Below are 13,952 nucleotides of genomic sequence, written 5' to 3'. Positions count from 1 at the left end.
CACCACCGCCACCACCAGCACCACCACCACCACCGCCACCACCAGCACCACCACCACCACCAGCACCACCACCACCACCAGCACCACCACCACCACCACCACCGCCACCACCAGCACCACCACCACCAGCACCACCACCACCACCACCGCCACCACCAGCACCACCACCACCACCACCGCCACCACCAGCACCACCACCACCAGCACCACCACCACCACCACCGCCACCACCAGCACCACCACCACCACCACCAGCACCACCACCAGCACCATCGCTACCACCACCGCCACCACCACCACCACCGCCACCAGCACCACTACCACCACTGCCACCACCACCAGCACCACCACCACCACCAGCACCACCACCAGCACCACCACCACCATCGCTACCACCACCGCCACCACCACCGCCACCACCACCAGCACCACTACCACCACCGCCACCACCGCCGCCACCACCACCACCACCGCCACCACCACCACCGCCGCCACCACCACCGCCGCCACCGCCGCCGCCACCACCACCACCACCGCCACCACCACCGCCACCGCCGCCACCACCACCACCACCGCCACCACCACCGCCGCCACCGCCGCCGCCGCCACCACCGCCACCGCCACCACCACCGCCACCGCCGCCACCACCACCACCACCGCCACCACCACGAGAGACGTCGCCGCGGCTGCTGCTGCCCCCGAGGTGAAAGAAGCCACGAGGGGCAATGGCGACACGGGAGGGACAGGTCCGGGCAAACGCGGCCGCGGGCTCCACCCGCAGGTTGTTGAATTCGCGAATAGCTGCCACGGTGGGGCATCAGCCCCCTCGAGACGTCGGAGAAGAGAGGGGGTGAGAGAGAGAGGGACGTTGCTGGAACGTTGCTGGAACGTTGTCGGGGGCTTATAAACGAAGACTCCGTCGCAGGCTGTTTTGTTGTTGTTGTTTTACAAACCCCAAAGAGTTGACGTGTGAAGAGCACATTTCACATTTTTGTTGTTGTAATAGTGTTTTTCCCTTTTGTGTTAAGATATATTTTCAGTAGACGTATATAAACGGCGTTGTGTTTGTGTAGTTGTGGCCCGGTATAGGTCGAAGGATGAACCTTATGGGGTCTTCTTCCTGGTTCTTTCGGTAAAGTCACGTAGAAGGGAAATAATAAAATAATAAAAATAAAACATACAAAAATAAAATTCTCACTGTTTATTTTTTTTTATTATTTTATTACTTCCCTTCTACGTGACTTTACCGAAAGAACCAAGAAGATGAATCCCTGCAGTCACGAAAGTTTTAAATCGAAAATGTATGGGGTCTGTTTGTGAAAGCGCGCTTTGGGGGGGCGGGGGGGGGGCAGGAGTAACGCCTGGATGCTCATCGACACTTGTGAAAGAACCGCTTGTGACCGGAGTTGGACATCAGTCTGGTTCTCCCATCTCACTGCATACAACCGCGGTCCTTCGCATTCGTGTCCATCCAGCGTCGCCATATACATACACAATATCTACACATGTATCTTCAATATGTTTTTTGTTGTTGTAGTCCCACTTCTGTACGGTTTCTTTTTGGTTTCCAGCCACTAGAGGAGTGCACAGCCAACCGCCTGGCCCTGAGGACGTGGTGGAGGAGGGGGAGTGTGGAGTTCACTTCGAGGGTCAAACTCCCAACCACCAGCGCACGGCCTGAGCCACAGTCGTGGGCCTTCGAGGGGGCCTTCCGAGGGCCGCCTACTCGCCCCGCGGCCCCTGGCCCACGATAGGCCTCTCTCTCTACGGCAGCGGTGGCTGCTGCTGTTGCTGTTGTTGCTGCTGCTGCTGCTGCAACAGCGCCGCTTTTCTTCTGTCACCGTGGAATTCTCTGCGACGAAATAACACGGGGTGACACGTGGGAGTAGATGTGTAGTAAGCCCGACTTACAGCGGAAAGCATGGCTTGCTAAGGCCTGGCTTGACAAATAAAGCCCGACCAACTAAAGCAAGCATTACTTATGACGGACGCTTGTTACCGAAAGAACCAGAGAGTACATCTTAACACCTGTTGCATTGCCAGTATCATACTTTGATGCTAGTAAAAAATAAAAAAGATCCCACGATAGGACTCTCCTATCGTGGACTCTCCTATCGTGGGATGGCACCGAGGCGTGGGCACACGAGGGGGGTTGGTGTGGGGGTTGCTGGGGTGGTCGCCACGTACCGGTGGCGCGGGTAGATCTTCTCGTAGAAGTAGTTCTGCGCGAGCGGGAAGAGCTCCCCGCCGCGCTCAAGCACCGCGTGCGCGCGCACGAACTGGAACTGTTCGAGCACAAACTCGTAGAACTCCTTCTCCATCTGCCACGCGCGCGACTGCTGCAGCCGCTGGATCGACTCCCTGCTTGGGGGCTTCTTCTCCACGGTGCGTCGCAGGTGCGACCGCTTCCCTGCGCACGTGGGGGGCCGGCGGGCAGGGGGGGGGGGCAGGGGGGGGGGGCGGCGGGGGGGGGGGGGAGGTTTTCGTGGGGTCAGCCTCCCACGTGGAAATGTTTTACGCGTCGCACCAGGCACTCAAACGTTTAAGGCGCCAGTCGACAGAGGTTAGGGGAGACCCCGTTGCCCTTGGTCGAGATAATCGTCAGCGGCGTTCGTGGCTGCGAGCGCGAATCGAACGCGGCGCTCGCGAGCGCTGTGCCAGGCTAGGTTACCGCTGCGGTAGTGCGAGGTGGCGCCCTTGAAGAAGCGCGGGAGGGCGGCCTCGAGCAGCATGATGAAGTCCTCCAGCTCCTCGGTGACACCCACGAGGAGGTACTCGCTCAGGAGGTTCGTCTTGGCCTGCTCCAGGGCCCAGCGGTTGCCCGGGTTCCTGGCCATCGGCACCGCTCGTCAGAGTCACGCTCGGCAGCGACACGCGGACAGGGGCCAGAGTGCAGCCGTCGCATCGTTTCGGTACTCACAGCGTAATTGTCATCGTGATCGTCGTCATCATCGTCGTTGTCAGTGTCGTCATTGTCATCAACATCATCATCATCGTCGTCGTCGTCATCATGGTCGTCATCATTGTCTTCATCATCGTCATTATCGTCGTCATCATCATCATAGTCGTCATCGTTATCATAATGACTGTAATCACCATCATTGTCATCATCGTCGTCATCATCGTAATCATCGCGGTTCGAATCCACGTTCCAGCGGCCGCACTGGTTAATCCTGCGCGTATTTAAACAAAAACAGTCGCGGAGCCACAGAGCAAACATCGCCCCACGCCCCTCCCACTCCACCCCTCCAATGCTGTGAGGCTACTGCGGGTTGCGTCTGTGAATCACGGCGTGGGTGGCGGCACTTACCCCACGAGATAGCCAAGTCCGCTTGTGCTGCAAGGTTCCCGCGAGCGCAAGGAGCGCTCGGCAGAGCCGGATGATCCTAGTAGCTACATATGTAGTAGCTACTACATATGTAGCTACTATAAATGTATTAGCTACATATGTAGTAGCTACATATGTAGTAGCTACTACATATGTAGCTACTATAAATGTATTAGCTACATATGTAGTAGCTACATATGTACATAGGTAGTAGCTACGGGCCCCGCACTTTCAAGGGCCCCCGCGCTAAATGCTTTCAAGCTCTCAATTCCGGTTCAGTGATTCTGCACTTGCTCTATCAACTTTTATGAACGACTGGGTGTTTAAGGTTAGCGATTTGTCGCATTATCTGGCTGTATCGCAAATGAAAAAATACAATTACTTTACTATGCAAGAAAAACTAACTTGTGTTTTAATATTAATGTTTATATTTATATTTAAAGCTTTCGTGACTGCAGGGATTCATCTTCTTGGTTCTTTTGGTAAAGTCACGTAGAAGGGAAGTAATAAAATAATAAAAATAAAACATAATAAAATAATTATCACGACGTTTCAGACGCTGTCTCCCCAACAGACCTGTTCTTCACCTGAGGACGGCTGCTTGCGTTGTGGCCGAAACGTCGTGAGAATTATTTTATTATGTTTTATTTGTATTATTTTATTACTTCCCTTCTACGTGACTTTACCGAAAGAACCAAGAAGATTAATGTTTATTTTTAAAACGTAGGGCCCCTTTATAACAACAAGTGCTACAGGCCCCGCACTATTGGCGCTCGGGAGTTTGATGCTCGGGGGGGGTGGGGGGGGGGTCCGTGCGTCGCGGCGCTCACCAGCACTCGGAGCTGTGGCCACAGAAGAAGGGGATCTGGAGCCAGAGCTTCTCCGCCGAGCAGTCTGAGCCGCCCTCGCGCACGCACTCGTCGAACGTCTGCGGGAGGCGGAGGAGGTGGAGGAGGTGGAGGAGGAGGCGGAGGAGGTGGAGGAGGTGGTGGAGGTGGAGGGGGTAGAGGAGGTGGAGGTGGAGGAGGTGGAGGTGGTGGGGGTAGAGGCGGAGGAGGTGGAGGAGGTGGAGGTGGTGGAGGAGGTGGAGGAGGTGGAGGGGGTAGAGGCGGAGGAGGTGGAGGTGGAGGAGGTGGTGGAGGTGGAGGGGGTAGAGGCGGAGGAGGTGGAGGTGGTGGAGGAGGTGGAGGAGGTGGAGGAGGTGGAGGGGGTAGAGGCGGATGAGGTGGAGGAGGTGGAGGAGGTCGAGGGGGTAGAGGTGGAGGAGGAGGTGGAGGAGGTAGAGGCGGAGGAGGTGGAGGAGGAGGTGGAGGAGGAGGTGGAGGAGGAGGTGGAGGAGGTGGAGGAGGAGGTGGAGGTGGAGGAGGTGGATGAGGAGGTGGAGGAGGAGGTGGAGGGGGTGGAGGAGGAGGTGGAGGTGGAGGAGGTGGAGGAGGAGGTGGAGGTGGATGAGGAGGAGGTGGATGAGGAGGTGGAGGAGGAGGAGGTGGAGGTGGAGGAGGAGGTGGAGGAGGTGGAGGAGGAGGTGGAGGAGTTGGAGGAGGTGGAGGAGGAGGTGGAGGAGGAGGTGGAGGAGGTGGAGGAGGAGGTGGAGGTGGAGGATGAGGTGGAGGAGGTGGAGGAGGAGGTGGAGAAGGTGGAGGAGGAGGTGGAGGAGGCGGAGGAGGTGGAGGAGGAAGTGGAGGAGGTGGAGGAGGAGGTGGAGGAGGTGGTGGAGGAGGTGGAGGAGGAGGTGGAGGAGGAGGTGGAGGAGGTGGAGGAGGTGGATGAGGAGGTGGGGGAGGTGGATGAGAAGGTGGAGGAGGTGGAGGAGGTGGTGGAGGATGAGGAGGACGTGGAGGAGGTGGAGGAGGTGGAGGAGGTGGTAGAGGTGGAGGAAGAGGCGGAGGAGGATGCACAAGGCAGCAACAGCAGCAACACCCAACTTCCCCTCCCAGCGCGTAGCCACGGAAAAACACGTGGAAGAAAAACGATGCATACGCATGGGTCCTGTGGCGTCCTGCCACGCGCATTCGTCCTAATAATTTGTTGTTTTGCTGTTGCTGCGATAAGAAGCGTGGCCTTCCGAGCCCGCACAACGAGATGACCGTCACTCATTACCCATTTATCGCTGGGGTTTTTATTTATTTTTTGTCGCCACCGCCATGGGACTTGACCGGGAGATGAGCTTACCGCCTCGTTCACCCACCGGTCAATCGAGGACTACCGCTTGACCACGGCGCGGGCTGGCAACCCCAGACTTTTTAAAAACCCGCACGCGTCGCTCCCTCCCTCTCTCTCACACCTTCTTGTCGCCTTGCTTGCGCCGCCGCAGGCCCGGTCTGTAGTCGTCCCCGAAGCGCAGGAAGTAGTAGTAGGAGATGAGGCGCTCGATGGGATCGCGCACCACGTTGATGTAGATTGGCTTCCTGTTGACGCCGAACCTGCGGGCATGGACATCCGCAACCCACGGCACAAACATCGCGGTGCCGTGATTCAAGGCATCGTCGTCGTCACGATCATCGTGGGCAACGATTGCGTCACCGCCACCATCATCATCATCATCCACAATTATCTTCACTCAGCTGCTTTCATTCATCCCTTAACACAACTCCAAGCTCTTCTCCCCGAGCCCATCTTGCTACTGCTTCTAACCCCTATCACTACTCCTACCCCTGTCGCAATCTCAACCTCTATCACTACCCCTATTACTACCCCAACCTATATTACTACCCCTATCACTACCCCTATCACTACCCCAACCCCTATCACAACCCTTATCACCACCCCTATCACTACCCCAACCCCTATCACTACCCCTGTCACTACCCCTATTACTACCTCAAACTATATTACTACCCCTATCACTACCCCTGTCACTACCCCAACCCCTATCACAACCCTTATCACCACCCCTATCACTACCCCAACCCCTATCACTACCCCTATCACTACCCCTATCACTACCTCAACCCCTATCACTACCCCTGTCACTACCCCAACTCCTATCACTACCCCAACCCCTATCACTACCCCTATCACTACCCCAACCCCTATCACTACCCCTATCACTACCCCTGTCACTACCCCAACCCCTATCACAACCCTTATCACCACCCCTATCACTACCTCAACCCCTATCACTACCCCTGTCACTACCCCAACTCCTATCACTACCCCAACCCCTATCACTACCCCTATCACTACCCCAACCCCTATCACTACCCCTATCACCACCCCTATCACTACCCCTATCACTACCCCTATCACTACCCCAACCCCTATCACTACCCCTATCACTACCCCTATCACTACCCCAACCCCTATCACTACCCCAACCCCTATCACTACCCAACCCTTATCACTACCCCAACCCCTATCACTCAGACACCCCAATGTACAGGACGACAGAGCTTGGGAAATCTCTGCCTTGCCGCTCTGCCTGTGGATTTCCCCACGGACACCGCGCGCGATTTCCCTTTTTGATCATCCACCAACCTGCGCGAACGACGGACGGTCTTCAGCAAACGTGATTATGGTCATGATGGTGGTGGTGATTGTGGTGGTGGTGGTGATGGTGATGATCATGATGGTGGTGGTGGTGATGATTATGGTGGTGGTGATTATGGTGTTGGTGATGGTGATGATCATGATGGTGGTGGTGGTGGTGATGATTATGATGGTGGTGATGATTATGATGGTGGTGATGATTATGATTGTGGTGATGGTGGTGATGATTATGATGGTGGTGATGATTATGATGGTGGTGATGATTATGGTGGTGGTGATGGTGGTGATGATCATGATGGTGGTGCTGGTGATGATTATGGTGGTGGTGGTTGTGAGCATGCTGCTGATGTTGCTATTCCCGTGTGCGCTGTGAAGGAGTGGGAGAGTGGGGGAGAGGAGGAGGAGGAGGAGAGGGGGGGGGGGGGCGTGAGGGAGGAGAGATGATGAGCATGCGGAGCACGAGGAGTCTTGCACTCACTTGGTGAAGTCGATGAAGGACAGGTGGCCGTGGTAGAAGCCCGGCTTCATTTCCTTCCACGTCGTGACGTTGCTCACGAACTTGGCCTTGCGAGAGAGAACAACGCCGGTCACACCACAGCCCCCACACAACGACAAAGATCCCCCGTATAGCCTCGACAGACTTGCGGGGTAGCAAGCGTTGCTGGACAGTAGCACATATTTGTAGGTCGACACGGCACACGAGCGGGTCGGGTGGTCAGCTCCACGCCTGACCACCTTTGTCTCCCCAACGCTGATGTTAACACACCGCGCCAGCTACTCATGAAGAGGCCGAGTTAGTGCGCCTTTTGGCGTCGTCTGGTCCAACACCATGTGAGACTAGGCTCTAAGGAAAGCTGTCTCGGGTGTGGACCAATCAACTTCAAGGACAGTGCATACGTTTTCAGAGTTGTGTTTTTTGTTTGCATTACGACTGCAGGTATTGTGGTCTCTGCAAACATGACTCCTTGTAAAAAAGGTGTCAGTTTTGTTGCCAGATAAAAGGGTAAAAAAAAAAATTATCAGGCCGAGTCGACGTAAGGGGACGGGTCAGGGTCGGGTTTAGGAACGTGTCACCGATGTCGGCAGGGAACGTGGATCAAACTCGGCTCGCCAGCTTCGTGGCGTGGCGCGCTAACCACTGTGCCACTGCGCCCCCCACTTGCCCCAAAAGTATGTGAAGGCTATGCAGGAGGATCTTTGTCTTTGTGTGTGTGTGTAGGTGTTCGTGTGTGTAGGCGTGTGTGTGTGTGGGGAGCGGTGGTGTAGCGGTTAGCGCGCTGTGCTATGAACCCGGCGATCCGGGTTCGATTCCCGCTCACCGCCAACACCGGTGACGATTATCTGAACCGCTCCTGGGCCTCCCCTAGGTCGACTCAGCCTCAAATGAGTACCTGGTGCGGTGTGTAAACATCGCCACTGGGGAGACAAAGGCGGTCGGGCGTAGTGCTGGCCACCCACCCCCTCGTGTGCTGTGCTGTTCTGGCCTTCAAAGGTGCTCGCTAACGGCACTTGCCCCTACAGTATGTTAAGGCTATACGGGGGATCTTTGTGTTTTTTGTGTTTATTCGCCCAAGTGGCTCAGCGAGGGGTTTGCAATTGGAAAGACGCGAGTTCACATCCTGTATGGGGGTTGACTCAACCCATCATTCCTCAGGGGTCAGTAAAATAAGTACCACGTGTAGGGAAGTCAACAGTGGTTGTCCTAAGCAAGGACTCACCCCTGCCATAGCAATGTGGAATTACCACCAACGGATCAGAGCTCTAAACAGCATCAATGCCTCAGTGATCATTTGGACAGGAAATGGCTTTGGCTTTGCGTCAAGCTTCGGACACTGCGACAACAGCAAGCATCGCAGTCGGCCACGCGAGTCACTCGCTCCACCGCAGACGTCGACAAAACACTGCAGAGGAGCTCTGAGAAGATCGCTCTGCCCTTATGGGCTGGCAGGCCTTCTTACGAACGCCTTCTCCCCACGTGTAACGCGTGAACGGATTGCCCCGTCACCCCGAAGTGCGAGAATGATTAGACTCGGGGAGCCGTCCGGAGTGAATTATGAAGTTAATAAGGTTTGGTAGATATTCTTGGTTCTTTCGGTGAAGTCACGTAGAAGGGAAATAATAAAATCATAAAAATAAAACAATAAAATTCTCACGATGTTTTGATTGCAACACAAGCAATCGTCATCGGGTGTGAAAACCACAGCAAGAACATTTTCGTGAGAAGTTAATTGTTCAATTTTTTTTTTATTATTTCCCTTCTACGTGACTTTACCGAAAGAACCAAGAATATGAATCGCTGCAGTCACGAAAGCTTCAAATCGAAATTTAAGGTTTGGTACCTTGGAAAAACAACACTTGTCTTTTCGGCTCGCGAAGCGAAAAGTTGGACGGTGGGCATGGACGCAGACAAACAATGCGTCTGTACATCTAAATATATAATTGCTATTTTTTTGTTTGTTACATATTATTAAAGGGTGTAATTTCTTGTTACGTTGCATCTCAGCACGCCGTGGAATTGTCACGCGCAGTTGTCGCGCCGGAAGTGCCGGGAATCACAGACAAGTCGGCAGGAAGGCAGCCGGAACCAACAATCGCCCAAGCTAACAATTGCCCGAGGCAACAATCGCCTAAGCCAACAATCGCCCAAGGCAACAATCGCCCAAGGCAACAATAACCCAAGCTAACAATTGCCCAAGCCAACAATAACCCAAGCTAACAATTGCCCAAGCTAACAATTACCCAAGCTAACAATAACCCAAGCTAACAATCGCCCAAGCTAACAATCGCCCAAGCTAACAATTGTCTAAGCCAACAATAACCCAAGCTAACAATTGCCCAAGCTAACAATTACCCAAGCTAACAATAACCCAAGCTAACAATTGCCCAAGCCAACAATCGCCCAAGCTAACAATTGTCTAAGCCAACAATAACCCAAGCCAACAATAACCCAAGCTAACAATTGCCCAAGCTAACAATTACCCGAGGCAACAATCGCCTAAGCCAACAATCGCCCAAGGCAACAATCGCCCAAGGCAACAATAACCCAAGCTAACAATTGCCCAAGCTAACAATTGCCCGAGGCAACAATCGCCTAAGCCAACAATCGCCCAAGGCAACAATCGCCCAAGGCAACAATAACCCAAGCTAACAATTGCCCAAGCCAACAATTGCCCAAGCTAACAATTGCCCAAGCTAACAATTACCCAAGCTAACAATAACCCAAGCTAACAATCGCCCAAGCTAACAATCGCCCAAGCTAACAATTGCCCAAGCCAACAATCGCCCAAGCTAACAATTGTCTAAGCCAACAATAACCCAAGCCAACAATAACCCAAGCTAACAATTGCCCAAGCCAACAATAACCCAAGCTAACAATTGCCCAAGCTAACAATTACCCAAGCTAACAATCACCCAAGCTAACAATTGCCCAAGCCAACAATAACCCAAGCTAACAATTGCCCAAGCCAACAATAACCCAAGCTAACAATCACCCAAGCTAACAATTACCCAAGCTAACAATCACCCAAGCTAACAATTGCCCAAGCCAACAATAACCCAAGCTAATAATTGCACGAGCTAACAATTACCCAAGCTAACAATCGCCCAAGCTAACAATCGCCCAAGCTAACAATTGCCCGAGGCAACAATCGCCTAAGCCAACAATCGCCCAAGGCAACAATCGCCCAAGGCAACAATAACCCAAGCTAACAATTGCCCAAGCCAACAATAGCCCAAGCTAACAATTGCCCAAGCTAACAATTACCCAAGCTAACAATAACCCAAGCTAACAATCGCCCAAGCTAACAATCGCCCAAGCTAACAATCACCCAAGCTAACAATTGCCCAAGCCAACAATAACCCAAGGCAACAATAACCCAAGCTAATAATTGCACAAGCTAACAATTACCCAAGCTAACAATCGCCCAAGCTAACAATCGCCCAAGCTAACAATTGCCCAAGCCAACAATCGCAACTAGCTAACAATTGTCCAAGCAAACAATAACCCAAGCCAACAATAACTCAAGCTAACAATTGTCCAAGCTAACAATTGCCCAAGCTAACAATCGCCCAAGCTAACAATCGCCCAAGCTAACAATCTCCCAAGCTAACAATTGCCCAAGCCAACAATAACCCAAGCTATCAATTGCCCAAGCTAACAATTACCCAAGCTAACAATCGCCCAAGCTAACAATAACCCAAGCTAACAATTGCCCAAGCCAACAATAACCTAAGCTAACAATTACCCAAGCTAACAATTACCCAAGCTAACAATTGCCCAAGCCAACAATAACCCAAGCTAACAATTGCCCAAGCTAACAATTACCTAAGCTAACAATTGCCCAAGCTAACAATTAGCCAAAAAACAATTGCCCAAGCCAACACTTGCCCAAGCTCTGCAGCCCTATATCGCGACAGTTGCTATCTATATACGCACGCTGCGCATTAACACGAGGCAATTCATCTCTATTGGCTGAAGTGCACTTAGGGCCCTCTACCACTATCCCAGAATATTCCCACGTGCCCAGGCACAAATGAGATGCCGTCTCTAAATAGCCTTGGCTGGGGGACACTGGACGGGCGGGCGGACGGGTTACAGACAAACGCATTCTCACAGACCTCGCCCTATCCATATTAAGACGGCGTCTCACAACAATTCCCTAGGGGAGAATATTCTCCGCTATCCGAGCGCTCGCTCTCTCTCCCTCTCTGCTCGCTTCGTAGGAAATGAAAAATAATGGAAGGCGGAGTAAATTGTCTCGAGGTTGTCCGGGGATTTAAATGAACGATGCCGTACAAGGGCGTGGGTGTTTAAGGGAGCGTGAGAGGAACAGCAGTCCACCGAGGCGTGCCGAGCCCACCTGTTCCTCTAAATAAAACTAAAGCGATTTCACTTCACCAGGTAAAGTCCACTGAGTTCATCTTCTTGGTTCTTTCGGTAAAGTCACGTAGAAGGGAAATAATAAAATAATAAAAATAAAACATAATAAAATAAAATAATTCTCACGACGTTTCGGCCACAACGCAAGCAGCCGTGACTTTACCGAAAGAACCAAGAAGATGAATCCCTGCAGTCACGAAAGCTTTCAATCGAAATTTAAGTCCACTGAGTTGTTATCTCTTCCCCCCCGCCCGCCCATGAGGTAATCTGGTCCACACGCGGTAGCCATCGCCAGTGGCTGATGTAATCACGATCACACGTGGACATTTCTAGCAGCAGTCAAATAATCCAAGCGCATATTCTTGGGTCTGTCGTTAAAGTCACGTAGATAGGTTGTGTTTTTTGTTAGCATTCCGACCGCAGCTATTGTGGTCAATGCAAACATGACTCCTTGTAAAAAAAGGTGTCAGTTTTGTAGCCAGATAAAAGGGTAAAAAAACAATTATCAAGGCGATTCTTGATTTGGCTTTTTTTCACAAGATCAGTGTTTTTTTTTGCATGGTCGGGCTTGAATGCCAGGTTTCCTGTCCACGACAACCCCGATTCATCTTGGAGCGGGGGTCACAGCGCGCTGGGCTACCACAGAGTAACGCATCAAGGGTGGCATCTACTGCACGATTGTCCCAGGCGAAAAGCGCTTGTGGTGTTTTTGAGAGCACGTGGTCGCACTCTCCAGCGACGGAAATAAGCCTTCGATAAAGTGAGATCAGCTGCCAGAGCATTTGGCAATGTTCTCGAGCTATTTGCCCCGTGCCGCGAGAGCTTTGTCATCTGCATTAGACGATGATGTACATAGATGCAAGAGCACTTACATCGTAATTGTCTAGCGGCTGTGCTTATCGGCTTTTGGCCGTACGGCGCGCACATTCCTCCTCGTTCAGAGGTAGCCACAAGCGCACGCAAAAGCGCGCCCGTGTGTGTGTGTGTCTGTGTGTGCATGTGTTTGCGTGTGTGTGCATGTGTCTACGTGTGTGTGTGTGTCTGCGTTTGTGTGTGTCTGCGTGTGTGTGTATCTGCGTGTGTGTGTCTACGTGTGTGTGTGTCTGCGTTTGTGTGTATCTGCGTGTGTGTGTGTCTGCGTGTGTGTGTGTCTCTGTGTGTGTGTCTGCGTGTGTCTGCGTGTGTGTGTGTGTCTCTGTGTGTGTGTCTGCGTGTGTCCGCGTGTCTGTGTCTCTGGGTGGAGCAGTATTGTCGCGGTTAGCGCGCTGCGCTATGAACGCGGCGTCCCGAGTTCGATTCCCGCTCACGGCCAACACCGGCGACGATAATTTGAACCGGTCACGGGCCTCCCGAAGGTCGACTCAGCCTCAAATTAGTACCTGATGCGGTGTGTAAACATCGTTACTGGGGAGACAAAGGCGGCCGGGCGTGGTTGCTGGCCACTAACCCCCTCGTGTGCCGTGCCGGCCTTCATAGGTGCTCGCTAACAGCACTTGCCCCAACAACCTATTTAGGCTACACGGGGGATATTTGCCGTTGTGTTGTTCAGCAGCGCGCGCGTGCAAACGCACACTCACCCAAACACGACGTTCGCCTTGTTCACGAGGGTAGGATCATTGCGTTAATTCGGTGGAGTATGTCATATTCATCCTGTGAAATAAGGAAGCTCGGGGCTGATGGGCGTCTCGTTAGTTTTTCACGTTTCTCGCACCCGAGCCACTCTCCCGCTTTTGCACCGGCGAGAATAAAAATTTGCCCCATTCATTATTCATCGATTCCCAGGGCTGGGAAGGCACTGCCCCATTCCACCCGTTAATCAGCGGCAAATCGCGATTGACACGTGTCGCTCAGTGGACGCGCTGTTCAATGCCCTTCATGGTGCTCGCCTTGTGAGATGCGCGAGAGGCTCTCGTTCAGTCGTTCATCGTTCGTTCGTTAGTTCGTTCATTCGTTTGATTGCCGCGGCAAATTTAATTCAAACCGGGTGCGGAAAACCCGCGCACAGACGCACAAACGAGGCTTGATATTCGGTGAGGCTTTCCGGGGTGAACGAGTGTGATAATAATGATACTGGTGAGGTGGCCAGGTGGCTTTACTGACTACCTGGGTTCGAATCCAGGCAGCTGCTGCCTGTGATGAAGCCATATACTCGCATCGAGACCCATAGATTCACATAGAGACCCATACACTCACACAGAGACCCATCCACTTACAGAGACGGAGCCGGTATGAAATTGCCGATCATCAGATTACACC

The 13,952-nt window shown here is 52.9% G+C and overlaps 1 protein-coding gene across 1 annotated transcript in view; it reads right to left on the bottom strand.

Annotated features, from left to right (window-relative positions):
* Positions 1-1,206: 1,206 nt before the first annotated feature.
* LOC144734089 (heparan sulfate 2-O-sulfotransferase 1-like) overlaps positions 1,207-13,952 on the bottom strand; it is a 100,356-nt gene continuing 87,610 nt past the window's right edge. The window contains exons 3-8 of the mRNA XM_078616156.1: positions 7,296-7,381; positions 5,613-5,751; positions 4,159-4,256; positions 2,672-2,829; positions 2,188-2,410; positions 1,207-1,852 (exon numbers count right to left, since the gene is read on the bottom strand). Of these exons, the coding sequence (XP_078472282.1) occupies positions 1,765-1,852; positions 2,188-2,410; positions 2,672-2,829; positions 4,159-4,256; positions 5,613-5,751; positions 7,296-7,381 (792 nt within the window). The 3' untranslated portion in view covers positions 1,207-1,764. The remainder of the gene's footprint in view (positions 1,853-2,187; positions 2,411-2,671; positions 2,830-4,158; positions 4,257-5,612; positions 5,752-7,295; positions 7,382-13,952) is intronic.

Source organism: Lampetra planeri, chromosome 49, assembly GCF_965212315.1.
Source record: "Lampetra planeri chromosome 49, kcLamPlan1.2.h2, whole genome shotgun sequence".
NCBI lineage: Eukaryota > Metazoa > Chordata > Hyperoartia > Petromyzontiformes > Petromyzontidae > Lampetra > Lampetra planeri.
This window is presented reverse-complemented; position numbering and strand designations above follow the sequence as displayed.